Below are 22,759 nucleotides of genomic sequence, written 5' to 3'. Positions count from 1 at the left end.
CAGTGAAGAAGCAGGTTCCATGGTTTTTTTTTGCATCTGGTGAGAAATCTGTGCGATGTCCCTCTCATCACTCCTCCGTGGCTGCAGCCCATGTCTCTGCTCCACACATCCACACACAGCTTCACTTATATCAGCCAGATTAAACACGTAATGTGTTGTTATTTTCACCCACTGTAACCCCATGAATGGAAGCAGCCACTCATTGTCAGAGTGAAACAGTCTGAGCAAATACAGATTTCACTGCTTTAAACATCTGTCTGATTATTTTAAATGTAATTTTGTATTGCCAAATCTTGATATATATCAATATCAGAAAATATTGTAATTCATATCATATAAAGTGTATTTCCTCTGGGATGATTTTTGCTACTTTACTGTTTTTTACGCTGTTATGTACAACCGTGGATAATTAGAAAGTAACGTGGTTCCAAATTTTCCAATTTTTTTATTCAGTGATTCAAATATGAATAATCAAATAACCAAACAGTAATTCAGCCTGATTATCAGGCTACTAGTTGAGCCCTGACAAGATGGAAAGAACTCAGTATGATAACAAAAGCATAGATACATGTGGATCCACACACTCACCCCACTGCCTCCAAAACCTCCTTAATACATCATATGCTGCATTAACATTTTGAAAAGCCTCCTTTGATAAATGTATTAGTTGACTCATTGCAACATGTGGTTTATTTTATAACTGTAAGACTATTTTGGTGTTGTTAAATGTCTTTATTCAGAAGGATGGCACGCAGTACACTGATCTGGACATGCCCCTGCCATCACAGGGAGAGACAAAGGGAGCTGGTTATCTGTAAATATATAAATCATGCTTGTTACAAACATACTGTGGACATTCCCCAAACCAACGGTTATTTTCTTATCTATGAAACTGGCTCCCTCTAGTGGTTTTGACACTACACTGATCTACTCAGAAAAGTCAGTGTAAGATACTTGTCAGTAGCACTGGAGGTGAGCAGAACAAACAAGACAGCAAGCCCGTCTTACTGTCAGGGTGGACAGGTTATTCTGCATGACATTACTGCCCCCACAACACTGGAGTCACAACATCATTTTGTTTTCAAAACAAATACCATGGCATGAATTTCAACGACTTAGCTATATGGAAAGTTATTAGATTAATTTTCTTTTTAAAAATGAAGAATAATACTAAAAGGGATACATCAAATCAAATAAATGAACAGACTTAATTATTATATGCTATGATAAACTTTTCAGAGCACTTAATAAAGAACAAAAAATTTAATTAAAACGGGGCATTAATCAACATGTGATTTAAAAAAACTTAAATTTGCAAGCTTGTGAGTCATCACTCCTCTTTGTGCGCTGAAATGTAAAGATAGGTGACAAATTAAAGGAAAAAAACAACACATAGTGTCTTAGTATGGAGTCAGGCCACCATCAGAACAGCTTCAGTCTCCTGCAAAGTATACAACCTTTATTTAATCAGATCATCTCATTGAGATCAAACCAGACCTGCAGCAGATAGGAAGAAACACAAACGCCCCAGACTAAACAAAAAGACATGTAGCATCAAAGACATTCACAGACATTAATCACCTAATACTGTAAGTTTAGATCATTTGGTCTTGGTGGTAGAGAGCATTGTCTTACAAGCTGGTCCAAAATCTTCTACAAGTGTGAAACTGGGCTGAGATCTGGGGACTGCAAAGGTCATATCATTTTATTCACATTATTTTTTTCACTCACCAAACCACTGAGCGAGCCCTGGTGCAAAGAGGCACTTGATACGTTTCCTTCACTCTTTTATTCAGGTTTATCCTTTAATGTGTCCCGTGTCTGTGTATCTATCAGCTAGATCAGCTATCAGCAGGTACTGGCTGTAGAAAATATTAGATAAGAGTGGATTTAATGGACTAATTATAGAAATGCGTTGATTTGCAGAATGTGCATCGGTGTGTTGCAAAGAAGTGCTGCACCTGGTTAAAGCAGATATTCCCCCAGAGAACTCTCTGCAGCTATAAATACCTGCCAACCACAATCTAAAGTTTGGGAGTATTTTAGAGCCAACAACGTGGTAACGTTCCTCTGTAAACTCTCGTCAAGATTGCAGCAAATACTGTTTACTTTTGTCCCCGCACAAGCTCAATATATTAGGGTGATCAACCCGAGGAGTGTGTTTCAGTTAGTTGTAGTCAATTGAAATTAATTGTCTAAATGTTTAAAAGTACCTCCATGTTAAAAGTCATTTCTGCACCCCTAATGTCATGGTAACATTACACCAAGCGCCATCTAACGTTTTAGTTAATTTCTTTACCCCACACACTGATACAATACCAGGGATTATCTCAGTAAATAAATCAGGTCCAGTATTTTTCTGATCAGGCATCCGACACATAGGGTTTGTTTTTATTATTATCATCATAACACAGCAGGGACTTGGAAATTACACTCATTTTAAAATATGCTACTATTATCATTATTCTAATGTGATTTATGTGTCTCTTATTCAGGATGATTGAATACAATATTGAATTATTAATAAGACAAGTTTATATTTATTTTGGAAGCATTTATTGTTATATTAATATAGTAATATATAAAAAAAAAAAATCAATAAATTAGTGATTAGATATTAAAAATAATGGTTAGGTTCAGCCCTATTTTATACACTTCAATGATAAACCACAGAATGACATCAAATAATTATCAAATAAATGTTTCACCTCTGTCAATATGCACTCTCCCTCTCTCTCTCGCTCGGCCCAACACATGCACACATTACTTCTCCCTCCCTTTCTCTTTCTTTCTTGTTGCCTTTCTCTCCTGCTCAGCTCAGTGCAGTGTGCTTTTTTGGCATGAAGGTTTCATTTCAACAATGTTGCCAAGGCAGTTTGCTACAAAATCAAAAAAGTTTACATTTAAATATGACATAACAAGATTAATCCAATCAGGAGCATTCAATGTATCAGTTATGAATTACAAAATCCAAAATTACAAATACAGATAGAACGTAAACTACAAATAACAGTGAATAAAGTTCTCTCTCTCTCTTTTCGGTGAGTTGGTTAAATAGTGTTTAAATCTCAGTATCGACGAATCAATTTCCATTCCTGGAAGAAACAGCTGTTCACCAAAGCCTCCGACCCTGGTTGGGAGGACGGTCATGAAGGAGGTTCTGAATGAGATATTTGAATCACAAGGTTTGTGATCATCAGTATGATGTGACCGTCAAAGATATCTTTCAGGCTACAGTGGCATCATCAGCATCACCGCTCAACTATGGAGCTGTCCTCAGTTTTGGGTGAGGAGGCAGGCCCTGGTCTTTCGCTGTGCTGGTTTTCTGTTTGGCTCTCCTGGTTGGCTGTCCTACACCATCAGTAGGGTGTGGGCCTTTACCCAGGAGGAAGTGCTCCCAAGCTGGTAGAGACTCTTCCACAGATGCCCAATATCCTGTCTAGAAAAGTAAAACAATACAGTTGCAGGACAAAGTATGTGACCCATTTGGAATTACCTGGATTTTTACACAAATTGGTCATAAAATGTGATCTGATTTAGAAACTGTTTCAGTTCAGCAGTATTCTTGGGATATCTGGTAGGGCTGGACGATTGATTGAAAAGTAATCAAAAATCAAAAAAACGGTGCTGTTAAAACTGTTTTCTGTCACGTCAATGTCCTTTTTCAGAATGAAACGCTAGCCAAGCGTTGCCCTGTCAGCACAGCGTGCTGATATTATTGAGCATATTAACAGTACAAACCTTGTCAGTGAACTACGAGGGCAAAAAGCAAATACAAAACAATCGTTCATTATCGAGGTAAAATGTTCAATTAATCGTGATTTTAGGTCATATTGTAGAGCCCTAATAGAGAGCCCAAGTCCCTCCGCTTCCGGTGAACCTTAGTTTGGAAAAAATATGTACGGTAGTCAATGGCAAGAGTCAACTAATTTTTTGATCCTGTTTGAATTGTGCTCTGAATTACGATGATGGTCAATTTAAAATGTACATTTAAAAGTCAAGAAAGCTGCAGTTTGATGTAAAACTGTTGAGGTATAAGATTGTGAAAACACGTTATTACAAAGACCACAAACCCTAAAGTTGCGTATGTGACGTAACTTTTTCTCTCAATGACTGAAGCTAACGTCACCGAACATATATGTGTAGATGATGTGATAAAAGGACAGAGTCGTTGGATTAAACACATCAGGTAACATATATTTCGGTGTGGAACATAGCCAAGTTATCTAGCTAGCAGCAACCAAGCAGTGAATGATAGCTAGCATTCCCGCGCTAACATGTTGGTGACGTATATTGTGCGAGACGACAGATGTAGCTCATTGAACGGTTTTCACACAAAACAACATGTAACTTTACTGTTTTTCGACAAACTGCAACTTTCTTGACAGAAAAAATTATCTTTTAAATTGACAATCATCATAAGTGTAATTCAGAGCACAGTTCAAACAGGATAAAAAAAAAAAGTTTTCTCTCACCATTGAGTACCATACATGTTTTTGTCGAAAAAAGTTCCCACGGTCCGGAAGCGGAAGCGAGGGACTGAAGTGCAATTTATACTTGTGCGTTGGTGTCTCTGTCGTTCTGCAATTACACCACCAAACTCTAGTTGGCAGTAGCACTACAGCGTCCACTGTGTCGACTTTTGCCGGCCGAGCAGGCTAACTTCCGGTTTAGCGCTCGGCTAACTTGAATGGGGGTAAAATTATATACATCGGCAGGTATAGACTTTTCAAATGTTATTGTATGAACGGATCGCATTCTGATAGTGAACCGAGTCATTTGGCCGCTAGTGACATTTACTTCAAAGCATGGAGCACTTCCTGTCGGCTCGGAGCCATTGCGGGGCTACCCAGCTGAACAATCACAGTTCTTATGGTCCACGTCGCCCCAACGTGTAGTTACATTTTTGAGGATGTGCACGTCAGACTACGGCGTAGGGTACGGGGCTACTTGTAGGCTCTGCTGTCAATTTGACGCAGAAGTATAAATCCCAATTTAGGCTCTAGTGTGTCAGAGAAGTAGAGAGGTGTTAGAGAGGTAATGCCACAGCATCTCAATCGGGTTGAGGTCAGGACTCTGACTGGGCCACTCCAGAAAGAGTATTTTCTTCTGCTGAAGCTAGTCTGTTGTTGATTTACTTCAGTGCTTTGGGTTGTCCTGTTGCATTACCCATCTTCTGTTGAGCTTCAATTGGCGGACAGATGGCCTTACATTAAGGGTTGATATTTGTTTCAGTAGAATCCGAATTTGAATTGCTCAACTTGAATAATTGCATTAAAAAACTGAACCTGAATAGCATAATTTGAAATTGAATTTATAAGTTTAAAACTTAATTCCAATAAACTGCAAATTGAATGTAATATTATGAAATTGTCTTCAGTTGCAACTGAAACTGTGTTTGTGTTCCTTCCTCATCATGTCAATTTTCCTTGACCAAGAGCTATAAGAGCTGTTAACAGACTAGCTACAAAAAAAAGGAAACGTGAACCTGTGATGTAAGACACCATCAGAAAATTCACACACCGTTGTATGTATCAAAAACTTGTTACCTCCAGAGCCAGGAAATGTGGGCTTGGCAGCAGTCTTCCTCTGAGGCGATCTTCTATCTTCTGTAAATCCTGCATAAAAAAAAAGCAGACACAGTCATCGACACACTCTTTAATCTTTGTGCAAATCTTATCCCTACAATTTCGTCAGTTAAAATCAATATTATCTAAATGTTGATAATATTACTTTATAAAGCACTACTTTGGATAGGTTACGGACGCACTTAATAAATCGGCAGCGATTTTCAGAGGGTATGAGATTTTTATTTACTCGTTATCCTCGCTATGGCAACCTGAAGAGTATGTAAACTTGGCAAAAAATAAAACGTCCTTTTTTCAGGACCCTGTAAGATAATTCTGTAAAAATCCAAATGACTTCACAGATCTTTATTGTAAAGGGTGTAAACAATGTTTTTCATGCTTGTTCAGAGAACCATAAACAGTCAATGAACATGCACCTGTGGAATTGTCGTTTAGACCCTAACAGCATGCAGATGGTAGGCAATTAAGGTCACAGTTCTAAAAACTAAGAACACTTAAGAGACCTCTCTACTGACTCTGAAAACACCAAAAGAAAGATGCCCAGGGTCCCTGCTCGTCTGCACAAACGTGCCTTAGGAAAACTGCAAGGAGGCATTAGGACTGCCGATGTTTCCAGGGCAATAAATTGCAATGTCTGTGCTGTGAGATGCCTAAGAAAGCTCTACAGGGAGACAGGAAGGACAGCTGATCGTCCTCGCAGTGTCAGACCACATGTGACAACACCTGCACAGGACCACAGGGCCCCCCCCAGATGCTGATAGTTACTTTTGATTTCGACCCCTTCTTTGTTCAGGGACACATTGTTCCATTTCTGTTAATCCCATGTCTGTGAAACTTTGTTCAGTTTATTTCTTAGTTGATGATTGTTTTGCTGAGTATAGATGCAGCAGCCAGTAGCTCCTTCAAACAGCGCTACACTTGTGTTTTTCATCTGTTTTTTCCAGCTGTTTTGCCGAAACACGTATCACCTATGACAGAAATTCATCTGAAATGGAGGACAGAGTTTTAGGATTAAAGAGCAGCAGACCTTTAGATGATTCACCAGCTAAATCAACCACACCAGGTACCACGGCGGGTGCAGTGATTGCTCAGTAGAGAGAGGAAAGAGAACCGGCAAAGAAGCCATGTTGGCCCAGTTTTGACTAAAGGCTGCTCCCAAAGGTCCAGTCTGGACAAAATGGGACTCGTGTTGGCCAAGCAATGGAAATCAGAGACTGTTGTGCCCACCTGGTCAAAGAGACCTGCCCCATCACCATCCCTGATCAAGCACTCGGCAAGCTGACCATGTTCCCAGTTGTCCGGCCAGATGAGACGCTTGGTGCTCAAACTGTCAACATAGACACTGTTTCCCAAATGTCAGCCTTTTTTTATGATGAAAACCATTTTATCATCTTGTTGCCGCTGTTTACGCTCACCCAAGACAGACATGTAAAAAATGTTTAACATTCTGCGGAATGTTCTGTGTGCACACTGCAACAAGATGTACAACAGCGGCCACCTTTGATGATTTAATTTTAGATGAATCCACTGATTAGTTTTTGATTAGCTGTTTAGTCAATTACAATGTCAAAAAAAAAACAAACAACAGTAAATTAAAAACAACTTTAAATGTCTTGACATGTCTGAAAACCAGAGAAAGCTGCAATTCTTCACATGGCTATGATCACTTCAAAGACAATTCACTGATTATCAAAACTGCTGTTACTTACTACTGAATGAATCTGTCTAAGCACTAGTTGCAGAAAAGAAACAGGAGAGGACATGCCCACACAGTCCTATAATCAGCTGTGTGGGTGGACCACATTCAATCAGTAATGTGCTCTTCAGCAGAATGTAAAATCAAAGCCTTCCTACCTGCAGCAGTGTGGCGTTCCTGTGGCGAGCGGCCTCACTTTCCTTCACCTGCTGCTTCCTCTGGATCTTCAGCTGCTTCCCGCGATTCACCATCTGCTCCAGAAGCTCTGCTCTCTGGTCTAAACTGATGTCACACACAAGTGTCAGGAGTAGAAAGCTTGCCACCATATTTCACTACTAATATGAACATTAGTCCAGTTCACACTGACTGGTGGCTGTTTTGCTCGTAAGCAAAGTTACGTCCTTGTTTAGATTGACAGTATTGTTGTTGTTTTTTTAAATTTCAAAACAATATGACGTGTCACTGTTTCTACTGACTGACTGAGCTGAAACTATTATGTTAAAGTTAGTGGATTAAACAATGTGTTGATCAACAGAAAATGAATCAGGTCTTAATTGCGTTATTATTTTTCCGTTTAACTTCAGTGCTGGAATAACGTTTCCCGCCACGAGTGTTTTTCACGCAGGCTTTTCATGTTGTTAAAATCAATAACAAACAGCAAATACACGCGTAGACTCACTTAAAGTCTGCATGTACTAACTGTGCAGACAGACAGGACAGTCGCAGGTTAGCGTTATTCTTTATAGAAGAATCACAGTTGATCAAATCAAATGGACCAATAGTAGTTAGTATTGATGATGGTAAACTCACATTTCCTCGTGCCTCTCAATTAATTTAATTTCTTCAGGTACAGAAGCAGACATAGCTGGACGCATGAAGCCCTTCCTGTGATCCCCCGAACTGTCCAAGCTAACCACTGTGACGCAACCGGAACGGAAAAGATTTCCACTTCAAAATAAAAGCGCTATTTGTTTAGGGAGTGTAATAGCAATCTTGCCATCAGAGGAGAAAATCGCGTTAGATCTTAGAAGACGTTTCGTCCCTCTAGTATCTTCAACCAAGTCCAGTTGCCCTTGACTTTAACCTTCTTTGGATAACTAGGACCTGGATGAGTGAGAATTTTCACAGACGTTAGACCTTTAGTTTATTTTAAAAAAAAGTTATACTAATATAACGTATAAAATAAAAACGCCTATGAGAATATGGTTATCACTCTGTATTAAAATTCCAAACTTTAACTTTCAAAATATTTTGAAACTTTTGTTCGGAAGTTTCAATGCTTATTTTCGAAAACTTAACAGCTTACCGAGGCGTTGAGTAACCATGGTAATCAAGACAGCAGGTATCCACTGCTCCCTGTTGGTTCTATTTCAGAAAGCAGTTGATGATGAAAATGGATTTTCCTGGTGTTTCATTATTCAACGTAGAACTTTTTGAATCTGCTTTCTAAAGTCAAACTTTTTCCGGTAGATGTATGGAGTCAAATTTGGTTTTATCTTTAACATTCTTTTTAACATTTAACATTTTTATTGGCATGAATGTAAAACAATATTTCCAAAGCTACAAATAACATTTCATTAAATAAGCAAACGAAAACAGTAAAAGTATGTGTTTGTGCGTGTTAAAAAAGTAACCGCAGTCCGACCACTCTAAAGAAAGCTCTGCTCCAGTTCTGTTCAGCTGTGTGTTCACTCAACTCACAAAACTCACAGGGTTATTAGGCGACTAATAATAACAACAAACGCAGCAATATACATTTACAGTTACAACCGCTGACTTACTTTTGTTGTTTTCGCTGTTTTCAGTCCAAAAACAGCTCGAGGTGCGGGACTCAAGTCTCTGAGCTAGAGTCCAATCAAGCCTCAAGTCTTTTGTGGTTTTAATGGATGTTGTATCACCTGCTGCGTTCAATCCAGGCTGCTTATAAAACATAGCTATAAGGGATTCTGTAACTGTAACCTGTTTTTCACTTACAGGAGCTGGCCGAGTGAAATGGAAAGGATTTGAGGACATCTACAGGCTGACGTGTGTAAAGTTTTCTCCCTTTCCAAGTATCAACAAGGATGTTTGTTTGCACCTGCGCAGTGTGTACCACAGTCGCTCTCGCGCATCAGTGGAACGTAACGTGTTGGGCAGTAATACTGTAATATTAATTTTCCCAGTAAAGTGTGTAGTGTGACGGATTTCCAAAACAGTAATGTTATTACAGTCACATTAAGGCTGCCCTACTGAACGCTCCATCCCTGACGTGAATGAGCGACCGCGCTGCGGCTCAGCGGGACCGGACCGTATCAGCTATTAGCCAAAAAGAAGACAGGAGAACAGGGAGGAGAGGGATTTTCAACAGCTGGAAGTAACGTTGTTGACATTATTGTGTCACGGTCTAAGATACAAAGAAACTTGTCGTCTGTTGTAAACTTTGTGCGACCAGCAAAAAGCTTTTAACCGCGAACAATTCTACAGTGACTTAGGCTAATTGAAGCATCAGCTAAAGCAACACAGCAACGTTAAACTCTGACCGCTACTGCCAGTGATGCTTGGACTCATCGTGAGAGAGAGTGGCGTTATATCACCCAGTAATAAATAGGCTAGAGTAGCTAATATTACTTTTTTAAGGAGTAGCCTATATGCTAAGTAACTAGGTAATAGCTATATTATTTCTGAGTAACCTGCCCAACACTGAGTTGACAATAAGCATTGGATAAATTGGGTATGATGTCTAATGTTTACTTTGACTTTGTTGTCGATTGATCACTCATATAGCCTATATACACTTTGCTGTATGAGTGGTTACTTAAGTCTTTACGTCCTTATGTTAAAGGTTTTGGCAAGTTATAAAATAATTTCTTGTGAATGGTTGTGACGGGGTTTATAAAAGGCCTTTTCAGACGGCTTTGATCCGCGGGGTCGCTCTGCGCTCCTCATCAACAGACAGGCAAACAAGCGCTCCCTGTGGTAACCATGGCAACGGCTTCTGTGTAACTGACCCGATCCCGTGAAACTGTCGCGGTCGTTCTCGTCTCACGCACACGCCCGCCCGCTGCCCGAGTATAAATCCCAAACATTTTCCTACAGTTTATCAATAGACAGAGACTGATCTGGCTGTTTGATCAGAGTTTCCTGAATAATATAACTGTTTCTTTAACAGTTAGGCCACCAGGCAAACAGGCAACAACCTTTGCTGCTGTCTCTTATTCATTAAAAATGATCTATTAACTTCTACTAAACTAATTTGAAAGTTAGTTATATTAGTTATACAGTCAATTATTTCATTCTGCATGTTGCACATTTAGCTGTTGAAGCTTGGTAAAAAATGAATACTAAATAATATTATTATAGAGAGGTGGCGAAGGCGCAGTGGATTAGAAAGTTGTCTTTGATTCCCACCGCAACACATCCACCAAATAAGTTATTGTCATGGGTGCCGCTTTACCATCCATATGCTATAATAGAGCCGCCGCCAGTTTTATCGGGGTGTGGGGGGGTCTCAGTATATTTTCCTGCTTTTTTGACCAGTGTAACGTTAACTAAATAAAACTGTAACGTTGCATTATCAACAATAAACCTGTAACCTGTTTGCAATCGACATTAATAATTAACGTGATTGCAGCCAGCGGGATGTAAATGATTATTTTATCGTACAACCACAAGTTTGGCAAGCAAACAAACGCTCATTAATTTTTTCATAACACAGTTGGAGTTAACCTCCCGTAGGTCGTAGCTAAAGCAAGAAGCAAGCTAAAGTTAGACGGCCAATGCTGAGCTAAACATGCATGCAGCGCTTATTTGTTTGGGTCTTATTGTATGAAGTTTTAAAACCAAAGTTTATGATGAATGGCGGAGCAGCTGCCGGTGTTTGTTGTCCTCTCTTACTTGATGCTACGTATTACGTAGGCAGTATAGGTAACGGAGGGAGGGGAATAACAGCAAGCTTATCAGATGTTTCCTAAAAAATTAACATTGTTCAGGAGTCCCACACCTCGAGTCTGAGTCAAGTCTAAAGTCTTTTGAGGACGAGTCACAAACTCAAGTCCCCATCTCTGGTTCAAGGCGCCACCGTTTCTGTTGAAATAAACGTTTTGCTACGTTTTGTTGGTACTGAACTCAGCCCGGGTCACAGAGAGCTGTGAAGAAGGTAGTAGAAGCACAAAAAGGACAAACAACAAGTGTGTACACCTTTGTTTAATCTCACAAACAGTATCTGCCAGTTTCCCGTGTCTTGTGTTTAGGCCCTAACCTGTTGGCTAAACGTGAGCTACTCTCTTAAATTTAAGAGCATTTTAAAGCTAGGGTGGGCAATTTATTTCAGTTGAAAATAACTTTACATCCCAACAGCAATCAATAAATCAAATGCCCTGACACAAAAGAAACAAATCCTGTTTGTTGGCTGTCAAGGGGCTGTAAAAAGCACATTCAGGGACGAATCAGGCCGAATGAAATGATTGGTTGGCCTACCTACCTGCTTACCTTCGCGTACTCTGCCTTCACTCACTACACATGAAAATGTTTTTGGGGCAGTGGCTGTAGAGGGAGCTCTGAAAGGAGGAGGTACGATTTTTTCCAGTTGGATACTTTCTATATCTACAGTAGGTGTCTCTTGCTAGATTCTCCAGCTTTTCCTATCCCAGCTTTAAGTAAAACTAAATTTGATAAATAGCTTTTATTTATATATTTGTGAGAAGTATTTTTGCGTTTATCTTCCACATCCAAAATTTCCCTTTTAGCAAACATAAGAGTAGATTCCTAATGTGCATTCCCAATACTAAAGTATTAATGTCTTTGTTTGATCAGTAATGGAGGCTCACACATTTCAGTGAAATTAGAAACAAGTAGCTGGTAACAAAGTGGATACATTATGTGTACTAAAGAGAGTAAGATATTTCTTTTGGGAGTTGGTGCATGCAACCTGATCTAAAACCCACTAAATACTGGACTTTCAACAACAGTAACAGAGCCTGTAGAAAAGAAACTACAAAACACAGAAAAGCACAAATATCATCATACAAATGATTTCGGAAAATTACATCAAAATTCATTTTTATTTTATGTATATCAATACCATTTACATATTAAACAACACTGTAGTATAATGCTTTAATATACCTTCCAACAAAACAAAAATAAATCTGTCTTTATGTCCTATTTCATGTTACAAAAGAGGAAGGAACACCCACCGTTCCAGAATGGGTCAATGGAGACGAAAATATCTAGTGACTTGCAAGAGAGCTATTCTTGTCTGTTCATGTCTGACAACAGAATCATGGCCTCCAGACAAAAACCAGAAGCCAAAAAATAAAAAAAGTGGGAATAACGTTATAAAATCATAATCACTGCCTGATTGTTAATGGAGGGTGTGACGCTGGAAACTGGAATGTGATGATGACTATTAGCTGGACGCATGACACCTGGCTTCCACAGGATCCACCACAAACAGCGATGCCATGAATGAGTTCAAATAAGGGAAAGCAGATTGAAAATATTTATAATTATAGACCAAACACCTGTGTCAGATTTCAAATCTTGCGGGAGATTTGTTGTACGTTCAGTCAAGAAATGGTGAAAGAATTCAATTTGGGTTTCAAAATCATCTTAGGACAAAAGAGAAAGACTGAAAATTTGTAATGATGGAATTTCAAATGTGATGAAATATTTCCTGTGACACAGTCGATACATGCACAGTCTCCAGAAAATGGCTGGATTACACTAGCAACAAATATATGTACATGTCTTATTGAGCCTACAGCTGCGTGTGCATTTCAAAGGCAACACCGATCACTGTACATTCTGAAAAATCACAATGATCAAAATCACTTGGAATGGGGACAGGAAAAATGGTAGTGACCATCTTAAAGGCCCTGTCACACAGCAAAATTTCTGAAATCAGTTAATTTCACTCAATAAATTCGATGTGCAATTCTAAGCTGTTAAGCACATGCATACTCGACATTGCTAACCTTTCAGTGATTGGAAATGCAGTATGGTCTGCAGTCAGTCATGATACAGATAGTGGATATATTTCTGAATATAACTTACTGTCCTATCAGCAACTAGTAGCAAGCCAACTAGTAAGGCAAGCTATGTAGACCGCCTAGCTCTAATTTAACTTATTGCGATAATGCGCAAATAAATGTAGTTGTGCCACTTTCTAGTGTTACCCAGTAAGGCACACAGATAAAGTGTGATGGGGGGTTGGGGGGAGAAAAATTGGCAAAAGAGAGAGAAAAGCTTGCCTAACATTTTTTTCTGTGAAGGAAGGATTCAAGTCTTTGGTAAAAGTTTTTAAAAAATCAAAATACATTTGTCCCTGCTGTCACATATTCATTCAAAATGCAAAACCACAGGTGTTCATTTCATGCCATCAATCACAGAGGTACAGAATACCATCAAAACGAGCTGCAAAATTAGAAATGTGTGTGTATAAGGGATTGCTGCAGCGAAAACAGGAAACATTTCAGACTCTACTCTGCTTGTAAGCCACAAAACCACTGAAAATGCATCTCTGGAGATAAGGGAGTGAGGAACAGAAGCTATGTACACAAGGCCTTTGGAGATTGGAGTGAGTGATCACACCACTGTCAGCGAGCACGGATGGTTTTCTCCAAAATGCAGTTTTTGCTCGTCATTTACTTTAATAATACATAATCCACATAAAGTGTTAAAGAGAGCACTTCTTTTCTAATTTGTAACACATCAAAAATATGCCTCTCCATGTACTATGGCAGCTAAATCACACCTGGTAAAAGACCTGGATTTTATGACATGGTAGAAGGTTTTGTCTACAAACTGGTGATAAACCTGTGTATGGTAAAACAGCATAAGTGTCTGTTTCTGTGTTTACGGCTGGTTCAACGACAAGAGTGAAAGTTTGCCAGGCTACATCGTCAAAGAGTAATGTGTAACTTGGAGACCGCTGCTGTTTTATTGTCAACTTAAGCCTTTTTTACACTTACTACTACTTACAGCTCCAAGTACAGGTGTGAATGCACCCAAGATGTATTGAGGACGCATTGAGGTCTGATCGCTAAGACCATTTTTAAAGGTGACCACATACGGCCACACTCTTTTAGCAGTGTGTACGTGAATGTGTCCCGGGCCACAATTAAGGACCGCCTACTCAACTGACGTCCTCTGTGTGATATGAAGTTAAGTGCAAAATAGCGAGATTTTAGATTAGATGGATACCAGTTTTGCGTGAAGTTGTACTACTTCCCCCTACTCTGCCTTTGATTGGCTAACCGTAACCCCACCCAACCTAACAAACAAAGGCAACGGGTCCTAGCCAATCAGAGCAGATTTGTCGAAGATCTGGTGAAAAAAATGAAGCTACAATAACAAAGGGCAAAATTGTTTCAAGTGGATGGAGCACGCACAAACACATGAAACACACTGGCTGATGTCCTGCAGCTGCTCTGCCTCATCTCTTTGTGAGTTTTCTGATCGAGAGATAGGTTTACTTGTTGCCGCTAGCTGCACAGCTAACTGTAGCTGTTAAGCCGTGGAATTAGCGGCACAATTAACTCTAGCTAACTCTTTCCAGCCTACGACCTCAGAGCACCGGGGGAGTGTTTACACCGCTTGCACAGGAGCTGTGGACCGCCAGGAGGAGGAGGTTTAACTTAATAAAGCTAATACAATCTTTATTGAAGCTTTGAAGCTAAAAGGGCCACAAGCTGCTTGGCTGACTGGCTAACAGCAGCTAGCAGCAATTAGCACTTAATTTTTGCAACAAGTAAAGCTATCGTTCCATCAGAAAACTCCAGAGGACATCTGAGGGAATACCAGAGAATATATTCTCCATAAAAAATGATCCAGTTTCACCAAAATCAGTCAATGAAGTTGTGCTTTTGAACAGCAATCAGTGAGGCTGGCCCCCAGAAACACTCCACTCTGGCATTTATTGTTTTACCAGTGTGGTCTGATAAACAGTATATTCCTCAAATTCAGGTTAAAAACAACAACGCATTTGGTGTTTGCAAACGGAAATGATGTAAGAGTTTATTTACATATAGAGCGGGGAAATAACATCCAATCACAAGTTGTCATTCGAGACATGTTAATGCCAGGTGTAACAGCCTCTTAATATCGTCCCCAAGTGCATTTTCTCCTGTTTGAGTAACGTTTGCTAAAAACTACAGTGTCCAGATATTTCCGGAAATTACTGAGCTAAGTCTTTTTAAAGTCAGTAGAAACCAGTGGGCTTGGGGCTGAGTGCCACAGACACTACGAATAAAGAGATTTATTATGGGGAAATATTTCTAGTCTGATTCTCCATTCTTACACCACTTTGTTATCAAATATGTAATATATACCATCTTAAGAACCTAAAGATTCTATAAAGCAGTTTCAGGTTTTACTCTGTTCAGATGACATTAGCGAATTAATAGATTAAAACAGAAAAAAAACCCCACTGTGGTGAGACTAGTCAGGTGTGGACTAAACTAACACTGAGAACCCAAAGCCTGTTTTAAACCCTGTTTCAGATTTCTAAAACCTAACCTACTTGTTGCATAGAGCTTGTTTTTGAGTCCCCTGCAGATCATACTGATTCAACCCTGTAATGACACACACAGGTGCATGTGAGTTAATGAGGGCTCCACATACAGGCCTCTGTGTTCTCAATCTGTGCTGGTCTGTCAGAATGAATATATGATCGGGTTTTTTTTGTTTCTTTTTTTTTTTTTTTTACATCATTTTCAAAAAGATGTGGAATGTCATGCTGTCATCATCCAGTGTTTCCCATTAATTAACGAGACTATGGCGGCCCACCACAGTATAGTTTGTTCCACCATAGTTTCAAAATGAACTGTGTTTTGCACGGCTGCTCCCCTCTGCTGCATCCAACTCGAGACAACCACTTTTCTTTTGAGGCAAGTACGGTTACGTTAACTAAGGGTTTCAACAGCGTTGTGTTTCTGCTGTCTTTTGTCTGAGAACACGATCGTGCTAGCCGCTAAATTTGGAGTGCACACGTATTAGAGCCTTTATGGTAAATGCAGTTAAAAGGAGCAGAGCAAGCTGAAAGGCAGGGTTAACAACTTTTCTCACTTGGGAACAAGTGTTAAGAGTGTGAGAGTCTTACCTGAAGAGAGGCTATTAAGTCTTAATTGTACGATACGAGCACAACATACAATATAATTTATCAAATTGCGTCGGACTTTGTGAATGTAGCACGAGGATACACATGTGACTAAGTCCGGTTTTCAAAATAAGGTGTTAACACAACATATACAGTATATAAATAAGATTAATTGGATTATATTCACAGGAAGTATAAAACATATTACATGTGTCAATTTAATATAAAATAAAATGGAAATTACTTTGATTCTTTGATTTATTGTTGCTGGAAAAACATTAAATAAATTAGATTACTTTTTTGCTGTTTCATCAACAAATATATCTATGCAGTTTGTTTATGATCAACTTGTTTACTAGGGTACAAAATTGTTAACAAGAGTGCAAAGTTCTTCATAGATCTAGCCTCTTTATTTTTCTTTTAAAGTGCATCAAATTAATACACAATCTTAAAATGTACAAATCTTTCTTCCGGGGGGCATGCCCCCAGAACCCCCTAGAGGATCGATGTCCACCCACCATAGTCTCACAAAATCCTGTGGGAAACACTGCATCATCTGTGGTAGCTCACTAAATGTTTCAAATGTGAAATCACTCCTGGTGGTATCTGTAATTGTATGTATGTGAGTTTAGATGACATAGCAGCATACAAGAACATAGAGGACTGAGGGAGTCACTTCCAGATAGCTGGGAATCAGCTGTAAGTCCTGGAGTGGTAAACTGTCAGACGCGGCGGAAATCAACCGGCCTGAGACTGGAGGCCACAAAGGACATGTACAAAAATCACAAAGTTATAATAAGGATATATTTATATATGTATACATACAGTATTTCCATATATTAAAAAGCATAATATGAATTATACAAAGAAATAATATTAACATTTCACAGTAGCAGTTGTTACACCACCTCAGGTATTCTAACATGGTTGTGATTCACTTAAAAGAGGGAGAGTGACAAGAAAATTTGGCAAAAAAAGGTGAAAAGGACATTCATTTTAGAAAACAAGGTTCCAAGATCTTGGTTCTTGTGATTAATGAGTGGTAATATGAGTACTAGAAATGAGCAGGGTGGAGGAGGCCACGCTGAGCTAAAGTCAAAAAGCATTTTGTCACTGAGGCAGAGAGTTCATGTCTTTCTCTGTCCACTGTCTTAAATCAACTGGTAGAACAATGTTCTTCACAGAAGCAGTTGGTTTAATAAAGGCCAAAGCCATGGAATGTCAACATAAATCAGAGCTTGAGTGGAGAAAAGCCAAGTGAGTCAGCTTTAGTATAGGCAGTAACATTGACGTTATATAGTGCAAACAAGAAAAGACAGAAAAGTGTTTCTCGTTGCCTACTGACGCTGTTGTGAAACTCAACACAGGTGCAAACCCTTCAGTAGGAGAACATTAAGACATAAAATGGCGAAAAAAATAAATATCAAAAACTTTTTATCATTGTAAAAAAGTAATTAGGGTATTCATTTTAACCAAGAGTCTGGCAAAAAGGCCTCAAAAAGTCTTGTCCACAATAGTTTCTTGACATTTTACAAAGTTAAGTGCCTCCTTTGTGGGCTCTGGGACCTCGCATGGTGTTTGGACCCATGGGATGCCCTCAGCTCAGCCGGCGGCCCCTGGTCCTCTCTCAGACCAGTGACTCCATGCTCTCTGCCTGTTCGGACTGATCAGACATGGACGCCATTGTCCCGTTAATGTCTCTGGCCAGAAGACCTGAGCCGCTCTCCTTGGTGTTGACGAGGCTGAGCAGTGCTTTGTATAGGTACTGGTACTGGTCCTGTGGACCCATCAGCGACAGACAGCGAAAGCAAAGACAGAAAGGACAACAGGTCAGAACTAAATACTGTATGACCACCATGCTTTTTTGAAAAATAACAGACACAAGCCTTTCACCATGCATTATTTTTGCTAACTGCACAGCTTATCATGTAATATTTTTTTTCATATAACATGTACTTGACAGATGTTGCTAAATCCTTGTCAAGTTTACTAAATTTTTAGTTTTAACATTTTTGAAGTTTTCTGTAATCAAGACAGGGCCAAAATTATACATACAGGGTAAACATATACATAAAAACACATTATTAATTCAGTGGTGCTGAAAGTTTCAAAATGTGCTATAATTTGCCAAGCCCAAGGCCTCTTAACTTCCTGTTAGTGATCATGATTGACTACAGCTGGTAGCTTCTCTGTGAAAACATAAAAATTGTTTGTTTGACAGCACTCATTGGATTGACAGATACCCAGAACAATGGGAACGTCCAAGGAGCTCAGTGAAGATTTCAAAAACAAGATGGTAGATTTACAAAAGTCTTGATTGTCTCTTGGTGTTGTTAAGAATATATCTTAGGTGTCTTAGTTGTGTAACAGGGAAAGGTAAGACAGGTATAGCTTAGAGTATTTTAGCTGACCCCTTAGTGTTTATCCGACATTTATGACTGCAGGTAATTCTCACATGTTCTTGTCCTGGTCAAGATGACAACAACAGACTGATTAGTTAGAGACAGTAGCTCAGACGTCAGGCTAGCAGATATCAGTGTTCTCTGAGAATCTTACAAGGTTAAGTCCAACAAGAATGTTTACAAGAACACACTGGCTCCACAGATTAGAGTACAACTAAGGGATAGTGAGAGATTCCAATGTGGCGAAGCATAGGAATCTAAACATCAGATAGATTAGTTGTTCTAGGTGAAAGGTGACCTAATAGAGAAACCTACAGGCACGAGGGGGAAGACGGGAACAAAAGGGACAAAAAGATGTTATCCTTCAGATTTGGTGTTGGCACTGCTTGTGTTTACACGTTGGATGCTGACACTGTTTCTCCTTGGCCAAGTCTCATTAAACTTTGCAGTGTAAAACTTTGTCAGTCTCCGAAAACGTTCTTCTCCACACCTGACAAGTGGCTCACAATGTTTCTCAATAGGTGTCATTTCTAAACAACTGCAGATTCCAAGGTCATCGGTTCCAACAATTGGACGTAACTACAAGTTATAGGGAGGTGTAGCCACTTTGACAAGGTCTGGAAGAAAACCCAAATTGTCACCCTCAGCTGAGAGGAAATTGGTTTGGATGTGAGGAAAAACCCAGGAACCACCAAGGCGCAGGCCTGCCATGAACTTGAAGCGGCTGCCATCCAAGAAAGAAGCTACTGCTCCAAAATCAACAGCTTCAATCCATCTAAAGTTTGCAGCTGAGCCCATGGATAAAGGAAAAGCCTTCTTTTACAGCCAGATAAGACAAAGATTAAGTTGTTTGGCCACAATGGTAAGGCGTTCAACCCCAAGAACATGTACCAACTGTTAATCGTGGTGGTGGTAGCATTATGCTCTGGAGCTGTTTTGCTGTCAGTGGAACTGGTACATTGCACAAAGTGGATGGAATAATGAAGGAGGAGGACTACCTTAGAATTATTTAGCATGATCTCAACCCATCAGCCAGCCAATTGTGTCCAAGCAAGAAACTTGGACACAATTGGCTGTTGCGACAGGACAATAACCCCCAAACACACATTAAAGCTGCTTGTGGAATGGATAAAACAAGCTATCATTAAGCTTTTGGAATGGCCTTCCTAAAGTCAAGACCTCAACCAATCAGAAATTTGTGGACCGTGCTTTAAGGTTGAGTCAGGGCCAGGAAACCAACACAACTTGCTAAGGGACATTCTAAGCCGTGTTGATTAAAGAAAATCACCAATTAATTAAAACTTGTGAACCAAATCTATGTTTTTTTTCTATTAAATTTGTATGTTGTACAATCATCCGGCCCCAGAAAAAACAACAGTCCAAAGACATTATTGAAAGCACAATATCGCCATGACATTCATGTCTGTGATCAGTGTATGTAAACTTCTGACCGCAACTGGCCACTCCTTTTGAACAATAAGCATGACCCTATAGCTAGGGCTTGTTAATGAAAACAGAATATCTCAGGGACGGCTGGGTATCATTTTAGTTGCAGTTGTCAGACTCACAATGTCTGTGAAGACTCCTGGCCTCATGAGGTTGATCATCTTGGCGACTTGATAGACATCAACGGCGCCCTCGCTCTCCAGCTGCTGAGACAGTGTGGTGAGGGCACACAGCATGCCGGCTGACACTGCTCCTAACCTGACAAACGCACACAGTCAGGCTCTGGGGTTAGCATGCATCTCCACAATGATATCAGAAAAACTCTCTCTAGTAAGTTTCCCCTCCACTGGTTCGTCAACATGTCGTTAATTGCAAGTCAATGCGGAAACAGACATTGATATGAAGGAACTGAAGGATACAACATCACGTGATCTTTGCGCAAAAGGCTCTGGGACAGATAGGTTGTGGGGCCAGCTGCCTGTGATCAGACTAAATATTTTAAACTGCTTGCAGAGGTAGGGCGATGCAAGAAAGTTAGTGTTAGGGAGAGCACTAACACTCCGGTCTAGTGTTTTAAACAACATGTTTGGGTTTTGGGCATTCTGAGCAATCAAGGTGGAACAGTAAGTTGCTTGTGCATCATTAACTGCAGCATTTTATTATTTCATTAATGTCTTAATGTAATCATAGTAAAGTTTGTAAGTTTGCTGCTTTGAGTACCTCTCTCTTTAGGCAGCAAGTGTGGTTGTTGAACTACAGTGAGACTTAGGATCTTTATATGGTTCTTGTTCTGACTGGGACCAGTGAGTTCAATGTTGTCAGACAGAGGTTGTTAAAGTTCACCAGGAGGCCATTGTCAGAGATGAGAGGCAGTTCAGCTGAGAAGGGCCAAAAATGCATTTGAAGATTTACTAGCTGTTGAATTAATGATGCGAGGGCGGGTGACGGCCAAGAGAGGTTGAGAAATTCTCATGCAAGTGCATAACTACAACAACAAAGAGTATGAATATTAAATAATAAATAAACCAAGAATACAGACCCGGTCATAATTAAAAGCAGAGAGAGCAGATCTGAGAATTCAGAGATAAAAAGATGATGTGTCTTTCGGACAGCTGGGTGACTGTCTGAAAGAGGAATAGCCCTAAGCATAAGGCCACGGTTCACCACCAACCTGTTCGTGTTTCTAACAAGTTCTCCCCACTCAGCGACAGAGAAACCAACTCTAATATTACAAAGAGTACAGTCTAAATCTAATCTATATGAAAAGTGCAATGAGATAGCTTTTGTTATGAATTGGCACTACGTAAATAAAATAGAATTGAACTGAAAGTAATGGTCTTTTTGATTATATATATCAAAATCTGATTCAGTTAAATATCCGTTAGCATTTGGGATGTCCTTGACAGCAGCTCAGCCAGGGAGCGATTACCCTCACAGATCAGGAACGTCACAGCTGAGATTAATTAGCAAGTGAATCCACCTGAGGACAACAGCTCCGCCCTGGTTAGTAAAAATGTTGAAGAGAGAGGTCGGTGGCGGCCTTGATTTTTGTTGTCATTTGTGGGTACACCCCCAATTTAACTGTTATTCCCCCCTGTGCCCCCCACTTGAAAATAATCTGGATCCGCCCCTGTTTATTGGCTCCCTATCAATGTCAGATCAAACTGTAAGATGATACAAATTACAGTTAAAAAGAGAGTTAAAAAGGAGTCAGCAAGCTTCTTAAAACTCATCTTTTCGCCTTAACCTACAGTTAGCTGCTCGTTTACCTTGTACCTGTTCCCATTATCCTTCCGGTGGGCTGGTCGGTCTCAGACTCAATAAATTTATAAAGCATTGTACTAGTCCATGTTTGTCTGGGCTAATGAGAATAATGTTTACTTTCTGAAAACCATTTCATCTCTATAACCCCCTGTTTGTGTCCCACAAGCGCAGCTGTGTGCCCATCTTCTATCTCTCCCTAGTTTCTGATCCTAGTCCTCTCTTTTCACTCAAGCTTCTCTGTGCTGGGACCATGGTGTGCTGAGAGTTTTGCATCTTGTGTGTTTGTGTAGTCTTTCCTCTTTCCAGTTCCATGTTGTGGAGTGGTAAGGCTCAGATCCACTCTGTTTGACGACACCTAAAGTTGCTCGACGTCCTCCCAGATCCATTCTTTATATTATGTTCCTATCTGTTCTTAATCTTGCAATACTGTCATTTAATTAATTACATTTATTGTGTGTTTGCCCTCCTCTCCCTGAAGGTCCTCTATTTTTTCCCTTGTTAAAAGTTTCTTTTGTGTGGAGTATTTCCTCATTCGAATCGAGGGGTCTAAGGAAGGAGGGTGCCATATTCTGTACAGATTGTAACGCCCCATGACACAAATTTGTTATTTGTGATATTGGGGCGATTGAAATAAAATTGACTTGAGATGTAACAGAACATTACATTTCAAATTATATTCAATTATATTCCATGACTCCCCCCAAAGACAATTTTTCAGTATGCATAAAAGAGCCACAGAAAGTGTTACCACTACATCTATTGATGTGATGACAGAATATAACAATAA

General features: G+C 39.7%; 2 protein-coding genes across 5 annotated transcripts in view; both read right to left on the bottom strand.

Moving 5' to 3' along the window:
* Window positions 1-1,437: 1,437 nt before the first annotated feature.
* On the bottom strand, window positions 1,438-9,292 carry lg18h3orf14 (linkage group 18 C3orf14 homolog). 4 transcript variants are annotated; one of them, XM_046029638.1, is made up of 5 exons: window positions 9,146-9,284; window positions 9,066-9,114; window positions 7,443-7,566; window positions 5,550-5,618; window positions 1,438-3,439 (listed from the first exon to the last, which is right to left on the bottom strand). In XM_046029638.1, exons 3-5 carry the CDS (start codon window positions 7,533-7,535, stop codon window positions 3,263-3,265), a joined length of 339 nt encoding a protein of 112 aa, XP_045885594.1. In that variant the 5' UTR covers window positions 7,536-7,566; window positions 9,066-9,114; window positions 9,146-9,284; the 3' UTR covers window positions 1,438-3,262. The 4 variants fall into 4 exon arrangements, with proteins under 4 accessions (XP_045885594.1, XP_045885593.1, XP_045885592.1 ...); XM_046029637.1 differs by having other exon boundaries at window positions 9,066-9,292; XM_046029636.1 differs by lacking the exons at window positions 9,066-9,114; window positions 9,146-9,284 and adding an exon at window positions 8,095-8,356.
* Window positions 9,293-16,748: 7,456 nt separating this feature from the next.
* The window catches only part of LOC123987096 (receptor-type tyrosine-protein phosphatase gamma-like), a 172,148-nt gene continuing 166,137 nt past the window's right edge, over window positions 16,749-22,759 (bottom strand). The window contains exons 26-27 of the mRNA XM_046075711.1: window positions 20,331-20,466; window positions 16,749-18,137 (exon numbers count right to left, since the gene is read on the bottom strand). Of these exons, the coding sequence (XP_045931667.1) occupies window positions 17,988-18,137; window positions 20,331-20,466 (286 nt within the window). The 3' untranslated portion in view covers window positions 16,749-17,987. The remainder of the gene's footprint in view (window positions 18,138-20,330; window positions 20,467-22,759) is intronic.

The sequence above is a fragment of the Micropterus dolomieu genome, linkage group LG18 (genome assembly GCF_021292245.1).
Source record: "Micropterus dolomieu isolate WLL.071019.BEF.003 ecotype Adirondacks linkage group LG18, ASM2129224v1, whole genome shotgun sequence".
Classification (NCBI taxonomy): domain Eukaryota; kingdom Metazoa; phylum Chordata; class Actinopteri; order Centrarchiformes; family Centrarchidae; genus Micropterus; species Micropterus dolomieu.
This window is presented reverse-complemented; position numbering and strand designations above follow the sequence as displayed.